The following is a 14,451-nucleotide window of genomic DNA, read 5'->3' on the forward strand; positions in this document are numbered from 1 at the left end:
CGCTAGTGATGTTGCTCCGTCGCTTTGAATAAAAGTGTCTACTAAACGAATAAATGTAAATGTAAAGGTTTGGAATGAGGGTGAGCAAAAGATGGCAGAATTCCCATTTCTGAGTGAACTATCCCTTTAAAGGGGTGGTTGATTATGATTTGACTTTTCTAACTTTAGTTAGTGTGTAATGTTGCTGTTTGAGCATAAACAACATCTGCAAAGTTACGACGCTCAAAGTTCAGAGCAAAGGGAGATATTTGCTTTTACAGAAATCACTTTTTAAGGACTACAACAAACGGCTTGTAGAAACTACAATGAGCTTCCTCCAGGGTTAGTGACATCACAAACCCCAATATTTACATAAACCCCGCCCCCGGGAACGCGATTTATTGATAATCATGACAGAATATGTTAATCAATGACTAGAAGATAGTTAACTCCACATCAGCTACATAAATTCATTAACTATCCATTCAGAAATGTCCTGTTGCTTCTACATGTTGTCACTTCTAGAGTCTCTCCATCATTGTCCGACTCCGGTTTGAACATAAAAGGCTAAAAGCTTTTGAAAGGTTCAGTGTGTATGTGTGTGAGGTAGACAGAGCTGCTAACACACACACACACACACACACACACACAAGCTCTTGAAGCTCCGCCCCCTGTGCCGGGAGCAGCAGCTCATTTGCATTTAAAGGGACATACACAAAAACTGCGTGTTTTTGCTCACCCTCAAAAAGTGACCATTTTAATGTGCTATAAAAATTTATCTGTGAGGTATTTTGAGCTAAAACTTCACATACACACTCTGGGGACATCAGAGACTTATTTTACATCTTGTGAAAAGAGTCATAATAGGTGGCCTTTAAAGGTTTGTATAAGTGTGTGTGACATACGGGTTGGAGTTGCTCAAGATGAAGAAGGCGCTTCCCTCTGGGATCGGTGGAGTCTTTTCTCTGAGACTCAGCTCTGACGTCCTCTGAGGCCTCGGCCCTGACGGCACCACGGGCTCTTCTTCCTCATCCTCCTCTACACACACACACACACACACAGTGATCATCTGACTCCACTGGAGCTCAAGTGATGAGAGTAAATACTATTAGAGGTTCACCTAAAGAGTCAATCATTTCCTCAGCCTGATCCTGATCGGCCTCCTGATCACCAGACGCCTGCAACAAAAGCACCTCAGTGATAGAGATAATGTCGAAACACAGCAAAAAATGTTTTTCTTACACTGTACTTTTGTCTTGTTTTCCAGTACAAATATCTAAACATTCTTAAAGCTCCACTGAAGTGCCTTGGATCGCGCAGCTTTGTTTGATGCGTTGACCTAATCTCCACTGAAACAGGAAGCTAAGGTGGGATATATTTAATGGCTCCTCCCCCTTTTCAAATAGCCAATAGCGTTTCGTTTACAGACTGCGAGTCGTACTTGACAGCACCAATTCTATAGTGGATTCAATAGTGTTTAGTTTCCCTCACAGACTGACAGCACCATGGAATCCGAGTGGGAATCCGAGTGGGAATCCGAGTGGTGATGAAACGCTGGATTTAATAGTAGAGGTGTGAATAAACATACAGTTGGAAAACGGAATAAAACTTGAGCGTTTGAGCAACTGAACACACACTCAAACCCATATTGGTAGTGAAAAGTCAACGGTCGCTTTGGTCAGGTGGTGTTTATAGCAGAGGGGGCGGAGCTTCAGATTCTAGAGAGCATGTGATTGAACAGAAGATGTGATGAGAAGCGGTGATGTCATAAAAATCCCTGATCCATTTCAGCGGAAGTGAGAGACTGTAAGTTTTGAATCTCCTAAATGTGAATTTTGTCATTGTTTTGGAAGCTTATTCATAACGTTAAGGCTAACATATTCATACTAAAAGCTAAAAAACTTACATTTTGATTTCAGGGGGCCTTTAAATCAAGATACATACAAAAAAAAAGAATAAAAATTAATTAAGTTTATGCTTAAAACAAAAAATATCTGCCAGTGGGGTCAGAAAAATCAACTTAATTCAAAGGGAAAAAAAAAAAAAAAATTCGGACCTCATTGGCAGATATTTTTTCTTGTTTTAAGCATTAACTTACTTTGATACATTTTTCTTCATGCCTTAAGTCATTTTCCTTCTAAAGTAAAAGTATCTTGATTTAAGAAAAAACCTGTATTTGCAGATAACGTAATATTAATCAAATAAAAGGCTACTTAAGAGTTCTGTCACGTTAAAGGATGGTGATGATAAAGAAAGCAGATGGGTATAATTCCAGTTGTTTTATAAACAAAAAACAAAAAAGGTAATACAAATATTAACTCAAAACTCAAGATTAGGAGAAAACGTAACAACGTTGGTAAGACAACAGAGGACACCGAACTACAAACTGTGGAGGGTTTAAATACACAGAATAATGAGGAGTAAAACAAGACACTGGTGGGACTAATCAATCAACAAATGAGTAACCATAGAAACAAACAAGAAATGGGAACAAAGGAAACAAGAACAAAAACAAGGAGTCTAAACTACAAGGTCCATGCAAACAGAACTCAACTGAACATATGAAGATATTTTAAGCATAAATTCACTTCATTTTGATATATTTTTCTGAACAAAATGCCTTAATAACATCTTAATATCACTTATTAAGTCATTGTCCAACTTAATGTATCTTGATTAAAAAAAAGAGATATTTGTAATGGAAAACCAGACCAAACTACTATGTAAGAAAATATTTTTTTGCAGTCAGTCATCTGTTCATTATTACAAAATGATACAAAATGATAATGTTCAGATGACTTATTCCATGTCATGCATATAAATATCACTCACCTTAAAGTTTCCCTCGTCACCATCTCTCTTGAATATGCTCATACTCCTGCACAAAACACAGACGGTGTGTTAGCAGACATTAGTGCTCAGTGTGTGAATGAAACTCTCAGGTCATCAGATGAGTGTTACCTGCTCTTCCTCCTCTTGTTCCTCTTCTCCTCCTCTTTCTGGGCCGAGTTCAGGCTCTCAGCGTCTGCCAGGTTATCCACAGCAATGGCCAAAAACACATTCAGTAAGATGTCTGATCAGATGTGTTAAGAATGTGTTCTCTCTGAGTCGATATTCATAAAACGAGATATCTCAGTACTCGAGGAGTTTCCTTCAAACATCTGTTATGTGTCATTAAAACTGATGTGTCATTGTTCAACTAGCTAGTTAAAAACATGGGAAACACTTTATTTTACAGTGTCCTTGTTACATATCATGTTACATGTACTTACCATAGTAATAACAGTAAATTATGCATAATTACATGCAGTTGACCCTAAACCTAATCCTAATCCTAATCCTAATCCTACCCTAAGCCTATAGTAAGTACATGCTCTAAATTATTATTACTCAGTACTTAAATATATAATTACACTGTAACAATGACACCTTAAAATAAAGTGTAACCAAAACATGTCTTGAAGATTCTCCTGCTGGAGAGAACTGAATGTACAGTAGCAGTCCAAGAAGAAGTCAGATCCCTCTTTATATTACATGTTGCAGGGACGTGCGGTCAGGGTAGGCAGGGTAGGCAGTGCCTCACCAAAGGAAATGTTGACATTACATTTATTAATTCCAAGAGCTTTATTAATTCACCACATTATTAATTGCATTTATTTTATTCCAAATATTAATTTTTGTAACAAAAATTTTCAGGAATACACATAATATACTCATTTTGCCATTGTTTGCTCCTAAAAACCGTTGTTTCATGCAGGAAATTCAAAAGCCATGGCCATTGAGGCAGAGGTTAGCAGTGCCTCTTTGGTCCATAGAACGTAGTTTATGTAGATTTGCGCATGCGCAGTCAGTTCTCATGCTGTCTTGAATGATCAACATTGAGGCAGAGACCGAGCTTGCTTCATGTCACGTGATCTACTCGCTCTCACTCAATCTGCGCGCTTCCCGAATACTAGCATCTAGCGGCGCCCGCGAGTCCGCGACTAGCATTGTCTGTCAAGTGTCAACCTAGTTCGTCGGCTGTGGATATTTGGATATTATGAATATGGATATTTATTACTTAAAAAGATTTTCAACATTGTCCTATGAAGAAAAAAGAGCTGTGGTCACTAACGGGAAACCAACACCTGCCCTACAGGATCTTATCCAACAGAAGGGACAAAAAATAACACGAACCTTTCAAACTGAGTGGTATCAAAAGAAGGACTGGCTGTGTGGCTGCAAACAGACTAACAAACTTTTTTGTTTTCCATGCCTCCTGTTCTCCTCCAGCACCGACAGTGTGTGGGTAAAAGCGGGATATAGTGACCTTAACAATTTACCAAGAGCTCTGCTGAAGCATGAAAAATCTACGGCCCACGTCCACTCCCAGATCGCCTTGAAAACATTCGGCAAAAGTCGTATTGACATGGCCCTGGATGAGCAGCGCAGGCTCCAGATAAGCGTGCACAATTCAAAGGTAAAGGGAAACAGGGAGATATTAAAAAGCCTCATAGATGTTACATGCTACCTTTCCAAACAAGAGCTGGCTTTTCGGGGAAACGATGAGAGCAGTAGTTCTGTCAATCAAGGAAATTACGTTGAACTGTTACATGTGTTGGCAGAAAAAGATGTCAAGTTAGCTGCACACTTAAGCTCCTCAAATGTGTTTACCGGCACATCAAATCGGATTCAGAATGACTTAATTGAAGCCACTGCTGAGGTTATCAGAGGCGATATAAAAAATGACATTCAAGCAGCATCCTTTGTTGCAGTGGAAGTGGATGAGACCACGGACATTACAAATAAGGCTCAAATATCAGTAGTAATGAGATATGTCAACAGTGCAAGTGAAGTAAAAGAAGCTTTTTTGGGCTTTGATGACGTGAGTAGTGACAGAAGTGCACAGGGAATATCAGAGTATGTATTAGATGTATTAGAAAAGTATAACTGTGTTGAAAAGTTGATCGCACAAACCTATGATGGAGCTGCAGTGATGGCCTCAGAGCTTAACGGAGTACAGGCAAAAATCAAAGCGAGAGTACCTGAAGCCTTATTTACGCATTGCTATGCGCATAAATTGAATCTCGTGCTTTCACAATCAGCTAAATTCATTCCGGAGTGTAAAGTTTTTTTCAAGACTGTTGAAGGGCTAGCATCATTTTTCAGCAAGTCTACCAAGCGCTCACATTTGGATGAAATTGTGAAATGTCGCATCCCTAAAGCATCATCTGTCAGGTGGAATTCAAATTCTAGGTTGGTACAAACTATCTTCCAACACCTACCAGATCTTTGCCAAATGTTCCAGAAGATGAGGGATAACTCAGATGACTGGGATGGAGAGACCCTCGCTATGGCCTCAGGATTTAATCTCTGGCTCTCAAAAGCATCCACCTGTTTTCTCCTTATGTTATACAGTGGCATATTCAATTTGACTGATGCGCTTTTTCGTCTGCTTCAAAACAAGGCAATGGACATTAGCATATGCTCTGTGCGCATCAGAGACACTTTGCGTGCTTTGAACGATCAGCGAGAGCAGTTTGACAGTTTTTATGATCGCTTTGAAGAGAAAAGTAACGATCTAAAACTGATCAATAAGGAGACGCGCCACCAGACGTCTGTCAGAGATGAGAGGAGAAGATCATTCTATAGTGTTCATGACAACATCACTGTACAAATGAAAAGCAGATTTGACCATCTGGAGGAGCTGAATTTCCTTGGCTTAGTTGACTGCAAAAAATTCACGGAGATGTCGAGTAAATTTGATGATCAAAAATTAGAGAGCCTGTCCACATATGCAAAATTCTTTGATCTGATTAGATTAAAGTCTGATTTGGTGGGCCTATACTGTTCACAAACTGTCCAAGGAAAAACTCCTGTGCAGCTGCTTAATTTTTTGACCGAGCACGATCTGCAGGAGACTGTTCCTGAGGCCACAAAACTTTTGAAGCTGGTCTTAACTATACCATCTACTACCGCATCTGTGGAGAGGAGCTTTTCTGCGTTAAAGCGCATAAAAACCTACAGCCGTAACAGAATGGAGCAGAACAGACTTTCCTCCTTGGCTCTTATTTCCATTGAAAAGGAGAGACTCATGAAATTGAGAAATACACCCAACAAAGAGGACTTTTACAACAAAGTAATTGACATCTTTGTCCAGAGGGATAGACGCATGGACTTCATCTACAAATAAAAGTAAGCACCCCATTTAAACGTAAACTATTCATTTATTTATTATTTTTAAAACCCTTATATTGGCTTGTGTGTGTTGTCTGATGGTGGGCTATAGGCCTGCTGTGCGCTGACACCAAAATGTTCTCTTCCATACCCTGGTGCGCCGTCACGTCACCTCAGCCACATTTGTACTTTATGTCTAAGGGTTAAAATGCTGTTTTGTAGTTCTCTTTTTTTAATCCTGGTGCGCCGTCGCCAGACGCTCATTGCGTGTCGGTGTGTGCGCCTAGCGCAGTTTGTAGGAGCGAATAAGCTGTTTTTGTACTTTAAAGCTGTACTGCTGACGCAATGTTTTCTGACTGTAGCCTATTCAAATCCTGGTGCGCCGTCACCAGACCAATAGTGTGTGTGTGTGTGCCGTGGCTGTCTGTGCGCGTTTGCGCATTTTGAAGGAGTGACTAGCTGCCGCGCCGCCTCCTTCTCTGTGTCCCGCACAAAACATTTGTTTGTTGTATAAGTCATAAGATAGATGTGTCCATTAATTTGATTATTATATTTGATTGTGCATTAGCCTCACATATGACTGAATTTGCTGAATGCAGGCAGCGATCTGATGATGCCTGATATGAACTTGGGTTGCTAAATTAACTGAATGAATATATGAACATATATGCCACATTGATAGGTCACAGCCTACCCATGACAAGATTTCACCGCACGTTACTGACATGTTGTATACTGTGCATTTGAGTATTTGGTACGATGTATTTACTGTGTACTTAATGTCGTTCTGAAACTCTGGCCAGATTTGCATTTGCTGCCATTGAGGTGAGATATAGGTTGATATAGGTTATAGGTATCTTGCTACTTGATTAAAACATGTTTTTCAAGATGAAAACATTGAGTATCCATTCCAAGTCAATTTAACGTGAAGCAATCACGTTTGAATGAGAAACCTGATAAATTGTGCTAAAGCCAAATAAATTCTTTAAATAAAGTGAACCGAAATTTTTACCTTTAGATGTACAACAGCTTGGCATTGGCACAGTACCCTTAAATGGCCATCTTTGTATTTTATTTACCCCTAAACGATACATATTTACTACTCTAAATTATTAATACTAATTAATAATATTATTAATACTGTATTAATACGCACATCTTAGGGGCATATAAGGACCAAGGTTGCCTCAATGCTCTTGTGAGTGGGTAAATAAATAAATAAATAGGTAAGGTAAGGTAAGGTAAGGTACATTTTTTTGCACATTTTTCTGACAGGGTAAGAACAATGTAACAACATGTAAATAAAAGTTGGTCCAGGTGCCTGTAATGCAACATGTACTTGTGTTGTGTAAATCATTTCAAAATGCAACAACAATATGTGAAATAAAGATTTACGCTCAATTTGTCTCTCTTTTAATATACACTACCAGTCAGGTTCAGAATTAATGTTTTTCAAAAGTCTCTTCTGCTCACCAAGATTTTATCTAAAATACAGCAATATAAAAATTGTGAAATATTATTACAATTAAAAATAAATGTCTTCAGTGTCACATGATTTTTCAGAAATCACTCTAATATGATGATTAGGATCATGTGACACTGAAGACTGGAGAAATTATGCCACCGCAGTAATACATTACATTCAAAATAGAAAATATACTGTTATTTTTAAATGTACTAATATTTCACAACATTGCTGTTTTAACTGTATTTTTGAACAAATAAATAGACTGAAAGACATTTAAAAAAATTACGTTTGCCTTTGCTTCAATCGCTACAGATCAGCAGAACAGCTTTAATTTCATTCTTTAGCATGATGCGCAATGTTAAATGCTGTTTTAATTTTAATTTGATACAATTTTTGTTAGATGCTGTGTTAACTGTATTTTTTAACAAATAAATAGACTGAAAAACATTTTAAAAATGTAATTATTCCAAACTTTTGACTGGTAGTGTTTGCCTTTGTTCAGTTACACAGTCTGAAGAAATCTACAGTTGGTTATTTTTGTCATAAATGTGCTAAACACAAGGAAAGATACAGTTCCCACAGATGAAGAGGATGATGAAGTAGATGCACACGAGCATGCCTGAGGAAGAGGGTCCTCCATACGCCATGATCCCATCATACATCACTGTATTCCAGTCCTCACCCGTCAGGATCTGAGGCCAAACACATCAGAAAAATCTACGTATTCACAATTAAGTGAATTCGACACAGCATGCCATACAGTATCTAGATGAATGTGCATGTGCTCCATCTAAAAGTTTTTCTTGAATAATTATACATGCTGCTTTCAAGTTCATGATCATGCTAATTTTGACAATAAATGATCATAAATGATAATTTATGATTATCGTATTCATTCTTATTCGTATTTGCAACGTATTCCATGGCACTTTAAAAGAATAGCACAGTACAATCAATCATACCATGTTTTTTAGGTAGACACACACACACACACACACACACACACACACACACACACACCTGAAACACAGTCAGCAGGGCTTGAGGGAAGTTGTCAAAAGTGCTTCGTTTGGTAACGGTCTCGTCGAAGTTGAACTTTCCGCCGAAGAGCTGCATGCCGAGCAAACTGAAGATGATGATGAAGAGGAAGAGCAACAGCAGCAGAGATGCGATCGACTTCATGGAGTTCAACAGAGAAGCCACCAGATTACTCAGAGACGCCCAGTGACTGGAAACAGAGAGAGAATGAATCAATACAACCAGCACCAAGTCGAGTCAAGTCACCTTCATTTATATAGTGCTTTTAACAATATACAGTGGGTACGGAAAGTATTCAGACCCCCTTACATTTTTCACTCTTTGTTATATTGCAGCCATTTGCTAAAATCATTTAAGTTCTTTTTTTTTTCCTCATTATTGTACACACAGCACCCCATATTGACAGAAAAACACAGAATTATTGACATTTTTTCACATTTATTAAAAAAGAAAAACTTAAATATCACATGGTCCTAAGTATTCAGACCCTTTGCTGTGACACTCATATATTTAACTCAGGTGTTGTCCATTTCTTCTGATCATCCTTGAGATGGTTCTACACCTTCATTTGAGTCCAGCTGTGTTTGATTATACTGATTGGACTTGATTAGGAAAGCCACACACCTGTCTATATAAGACCTTACAGCTCACAGTGCATGTCAGAGCAAATGAGAATCATGAGGTCAAAGGAACTGCCTGAAGAGCTCAGAGACAGAATTGTGGCAAGGCACAGATCTGGCCAAGGTTACAAAACAATTTCTGCTGCACTTAAGGTTCCTAAGAGCACAGTGGCCTCCATAATCCTTAAATGGAAGACTTTGGGACGACCAGAACCCTTCCTAGAGCTGGCCGTCCGGCCAAACTGAGCTATCGGGGGAGAAGAGCCTTGGTGAGAGATGTAAAGAAGAACCCAAAGATCACTGTGGCTGAGCTCCAGAGATGCAGTCGGCAGATGGGAGAAAGTTGTAGTAAGTCAACCATCACTGCAGCCATCCACCAGTCGGGGCTTTATGGCAGAGTGGCCGGACGGAAGCCTCTCCTCAGTGCAAGACACATGAAAGCACACCTGAAGGACTCCAAGATGGTGATAAATAAGATTCTCTGGTCTGATGAGACCAAGATAGAACTTTTTGGCCTTAATTCTAAGCGGTGTGTGTGGAGAAAACCAGGCACTGCACATCACCTGTCCAATACAGTCTCAACAGTGAAGCATGGTGGTGGCAGCATCATGCTGTGGGGGTGTTTTTCAGCTGCAGGGACAGGACGACTGGTTGCAATCGAGGGAAAGATGAATGCGGCCAAGTACAGGGATATCCTGGACGAAAACCTTCTCCAGAGTGCTCTGGACCTCAGACTGGGCCGAAGGTTCACCTTCCAACAAGACAATGACCCTAAGCACACAGCTAAAATAACGAAGGAGTGGCTTCACAACAACTCCGTGACTGTTCTTGAATGGCCCAGCCAGAGCCCTGACTTAAACCCAATTGAGCATCTCTGGAGAGACCTGAAAATGGCTGTCCACCAACGTTTACCATCCAACCTGACAGAACTGGAGAGGATCTGCAAGGAGGAATGGCAGAGGATACCCAAATCCAGGTGTGAAAAACTTGTTGCATCTTTCCCAAAAAGACTCATGGCTGTATTAGATCAAAAGGGTGCTTCTACTAAATACTGAGCAAAGGGTCTGAATACTTAGGACCATGTGATATTTCAGTTTTTCTTTTTTAATAAATGTGCAAAAATGTCAACAATTCTGTGTTTTTCTGTCAATATGGGGTGCTGTGTGTACAATAATGAGGAAAAAAATGAACTTAAATGTGTCACGACTGGGTTCAAAAACAAAACTGAGGACTCAATTGCAGAAAACCAAAATGGGATTTTAATAAAATAAAAGCAAAATACAATGATAAACAAAACTCCCACGCGGGGGGGAAAACACTAGAATAATATAAACAAACCAAAACACTGGGAAACAAACACAAGAACATTAGACAACGTAACAGCACAGTGCAACAGACACAAGGAGACTAAATAGGGAGGCAAACAAAAGAAGGTAACGATGACAACAGGTGGAATTAATTAAACCAATAACAAGATAACAAGAAGGGCGGGGCTAACAATGAACACGAGCACATGGCTCAACACAACAAACACCCAAGTGCAAAACAAGACAGGACAAACTTGTGACATAACCCCCTCCTTAAGGAGCGGCTACCAGACGCTCCACTAGGACAGGAGGGACAGACCAGGGCGGGACAGGAGGAACAGACCAGGGCGGGACGGGAGGGACAGACCAGGGCGGGACGGGAGGGACAGACCAGGGCGGGACGGGAGGGACAGACCAGGGCGGGACGGGAGGGACAGACCAGGGCGGGACGGGAGGGACAAACCAGGGCGGGACGGGAGGGACAAACCAGGGCGGGACGGGAGGGACAAACTGTCCATCGGGCGGCCAAGGTGGAGCAGATTGTCCATCGGGCGGCCAGGGAGGAGACGACTCTCCCTCGGGCGGCCAGGGCGGAGACTCTCCCTCGGGCGGAGACTCTCCCTCGGACGGCCGGGGCGGAGACATTCCCTCGGGCGGCCAGGGCGGAGACTTTCCCTCGGGCGGCCAGGGCGGAGACTTTCCCTCGGGCGGCCAGGGCGGAGACTTTCCCTCGGGCGGCCAGGGCGGAGACTCTCCCTCGGGCGGCCAGGGCGGAGACCTTCCCTCGGGCGGCCACGGCGGAGACGACCCCTCGGGCGGCCACGGCGGTGAAGACCCCTCGGGCGGCCACGGCGGTGAAGACCCCTCGGGCGGCCACGGCGGTGAAGACCCCTCGGGCGGCCACGGCGGTGAAGACCCCTCGGGCGGCCACGGCGCAGGAACTGGAACAAACACCAGCGGCTCAGGCACTGGAACTGGCACCACCGGCTCAGGAACTGGAACAGACACAGACACTGGCTCCGGCTCAGGAACTGGAACGGACACTGGCTCCGGCTCAGGAACTGGAACGGACACTGGCTCCGGCTCAGGAACTGGAACGGACACTGGCTCCGGCTCAGGAACTGGAACGGACACTGGCTCCGGCTCAGGAACGGACACTGGCTCCGGCTCAGGAACGGACACTGGCTCCGGCTCAGGAACGGACACTGGCTCCGGCTCAGGAACGGACACTGGCTCCGGCTCAGGAACGGACACTGGCTCCGGCTCAGGAACGGACACTGGCTCCGGCTCAGGAACGGACACTGGCTCCGGCTCAGGAACGGACACTGGCTCCGGCTCAGGAACGGACACTGGCTCCGGCTCAGGAACGGACACTGGCTCCGGCTCAGGAACTGGAACAGACTCCACCGGCTCAGGAACTGGAACAGACCCCACCGGCTCAGGAACTGGAACAGACTCCACCGGCTCAGGAACTGGAACAGACTCCACCGGCTCAGGAACTGGAACCACCGGCTCAGGCACTGGAACCACCGGCTCAGGCACTGGAACTGGCACCACCGGCTCAGGAACAGACACCACCGGCCCAGGAACAGACACCACCGGTCCAAGTGTGTGCGTAGCCCACACACACCACATGGCTGTGGCCATAATGGCCAGTGTCGCGGTCACTGAGGGCTCAGGAACAGATGCCTCCGGCTCCGGCTCAGGAACAGACACTGGCTCCGGCTCAGGAACAGACACTGGCTCCGGCTCAGGAACAGACACTGGCTCCGGCTCAGGAACAGACACTGGCTCCGGCTCAGGAACAGACACTGGCTCCGGCTCAGGAACAGACACTGGCTCCGGCTCAGGAACAGACACTGGCTCCGGCTCAGGAACAGACACTGGCTCCGGCTCAGGAACAGACACTGGCTCCGGCTCAGGAACAGACACCACCGGCTCAAGTGTGTGCGTAGCCCACACACACCACATGGCTGTGGCCATAATGGCCAGTGTCGCGGTCACTGAGGGCTCAGGAACAGACGCCACCGCCTCAGGAACAGACACCACCGGCCCAGAAACATACACCACCGGCTCAGGAACAGACACCACCGGCTCAGGGACTGGAACAGACACCACAGACTCTGGAACAGACACCACCGGCTCAGGAACAGACACCACCGGCTCAGAGACAGGCACCGGCTGTACGGCCATCTTGTCCAGGGACACTGGCTCAGCAGGCATGACGTGAACAGTTTCTGGCTGGGCAGACACGACGAAAACAGTCCCCGGCTGGGCAGACGTGACGTGAACAGTCCCCGACTGGGCAGACGTGACGCGAACAGTCTCTGACTGGGCAGACGTGACGTGAACCGTCTCTGACTGGGCAGACGTGACGTGAACCGTCTCTGACTGGGCAGACGTGACGTGAACCGTCTCTGACTGGGCAGACGTGACGTGAACAGTCTCTGGCTGGGCAGACGTGACGTGAACAGTCTCTGGCTGGGCAGACGTGACATGAACAGTCTCTGCAGACTCTGGAGTGACAAAAACTGGCTCGATGGAGACAAAGACTGATGCAGCAGTCTTAGCTGCTCTCCTCCTTCTCAACCTTCGTTTTTTAGTTAAATTCGGAAAAACTTGACTCGGCGAAGAAGGATAGGTAAGTTGGTCGATACCGTCAGTCTCTAATGGTGGCAGGATCCTCCAATCCTTGCGATGCCGCAGGTAATTGGTAAATTTCCAAAAGTCCAGGATCCTTAAACCATTCATCTCCCACTGAGGAAGGGGATCATCCAAACAGTGGTTGAATGCCTCTTTAAGAGCTTCATCATGGTAATTCAATCCCCTAGCCATTGTCCAGAAGAACTGGGCGAAGCATCCTATCTCCCAGCCCTGCTGGCGTTGCGATGCCAACGCCTGCTGGAGTTCTAGTCTCTCTTGAGCTGTAGCGGGGGGAACCACACGAATACTCATTCTGCTGAGTCCTCAAAATGGCTGTTACGTTCTGTCACGACTGGGTTCAAAAACAAAACTGAGGACTCAATTGCAGAAAACCAAAATGGGATTTTAATAAAATAAAAGCAAAATACAATGATAAACAAAACTCCCACGCGGGGGGGAAAACACTAGAATAATATAAACAAACCAAAACACTGGGAAACAAACACAAGAACATTAGACAACGTAACAGCACAGTGCAACAGACACAAGGAGACTAAATAGGGAGGCAAACAAAAGAAGGTAACGATGACAACAGGTGGAATTAATTAAACCAATAACAAGATAACAAGAAGGGCGGGGCTAACAATAAACACGAGCACATGGCTCAACACAACAAACACCCAAGTGCAAAACAAGACAGGACAAACTTGTGACAAAATGATTTTAGCAAATGGCTGCAATATAACAAAGAGTGAAAAATTTAAGGGGGTCTGAATACTTTCCATACCCACTGTAGATTGTTTCAAAGCAGCTTTACAGTGATAATAGGAATTAAAGTAACAGAGATTGTTTTGGCTTTACAGCAGCTCTAGAATAAAGTTATTGTCCAGCTAAAGCTAGTTTTGATTGACTCACTTCCGCTGCAAAGATCATTAGTTATTAACTTAGGGGCCACTTACACGACACCGTTTTCAACAGAAAACGTCTCGGTTACGTATGTAACCCTAGTCCCCTGAAGAGGGAACGAGACGCTGCGTCGAAATGCTGTGGGAACGCCCCTGCGTGATTGCGTCATGAAGCAAGTATGGAATCAGTCCAATGGCGTGACATAACGTCATAAGCGGGTGACATCATCGACCAGGAAACTATAAAGCACCCCTGAATCATAACAGCGTCAGCTTCTGATAGGCTGAAGGCAAGTCGATCACGAGATGCCGGAAGTATGGGAGGACGACGCGGC

General features: G+C 43.9%; 1 protein-coding gene across 1 annotated transcript in view; it reads right to left on the reverse strand.

The window, feature by feature from the left end:
• Positions 1–14,451, reverse strand: part of cacna1db (calcium channel, voltage-dependent, L type, alpha 1D subunit, b) — a 102,231-nt gene that overhangs the window by 42,331 nt on the left and 45,449 nt on the right. The window contains exons 15-20 of the mRNA XM_084389806.1: positions 8,624–8,831; positions 8,175–8,295; positions 2,941–3,052; positions 2,812–2,857; positions 1,100–1,157; positions 885–1,017 (exon numbers count right to left, since the gene is read on the reverse strand). Coding sequence (XP_084245932.1) covers positions 885–1,017; positions 1,100–1,157; positions 2,812–2,857; positions 2,941–3,052; positions 8,175–8,295; positions 8,624–8,831 — 678 coding nt within the window. The remainder of the gene's footprint in view (positions 1–884; positions 1,018–1,099; positions 1,158–2,811; positions 2,858–2,940; positions 3,053–8,174; positions 8,296–8,623; positions 8,832–14,451) is intronic.

The sequence above is a fragment of the Rutilus rutilus genome (genome assembly GCF_951802725.1).
Source record: "Rutilus rutilus genome assembly, chromosome: 19".
Lineage (NCBI taxonomy): Eukaryota > Metazoa > Chordata > Actinopteri > Cypriniformes > Leuciscidae > Rutilus > Rutilus rutilus.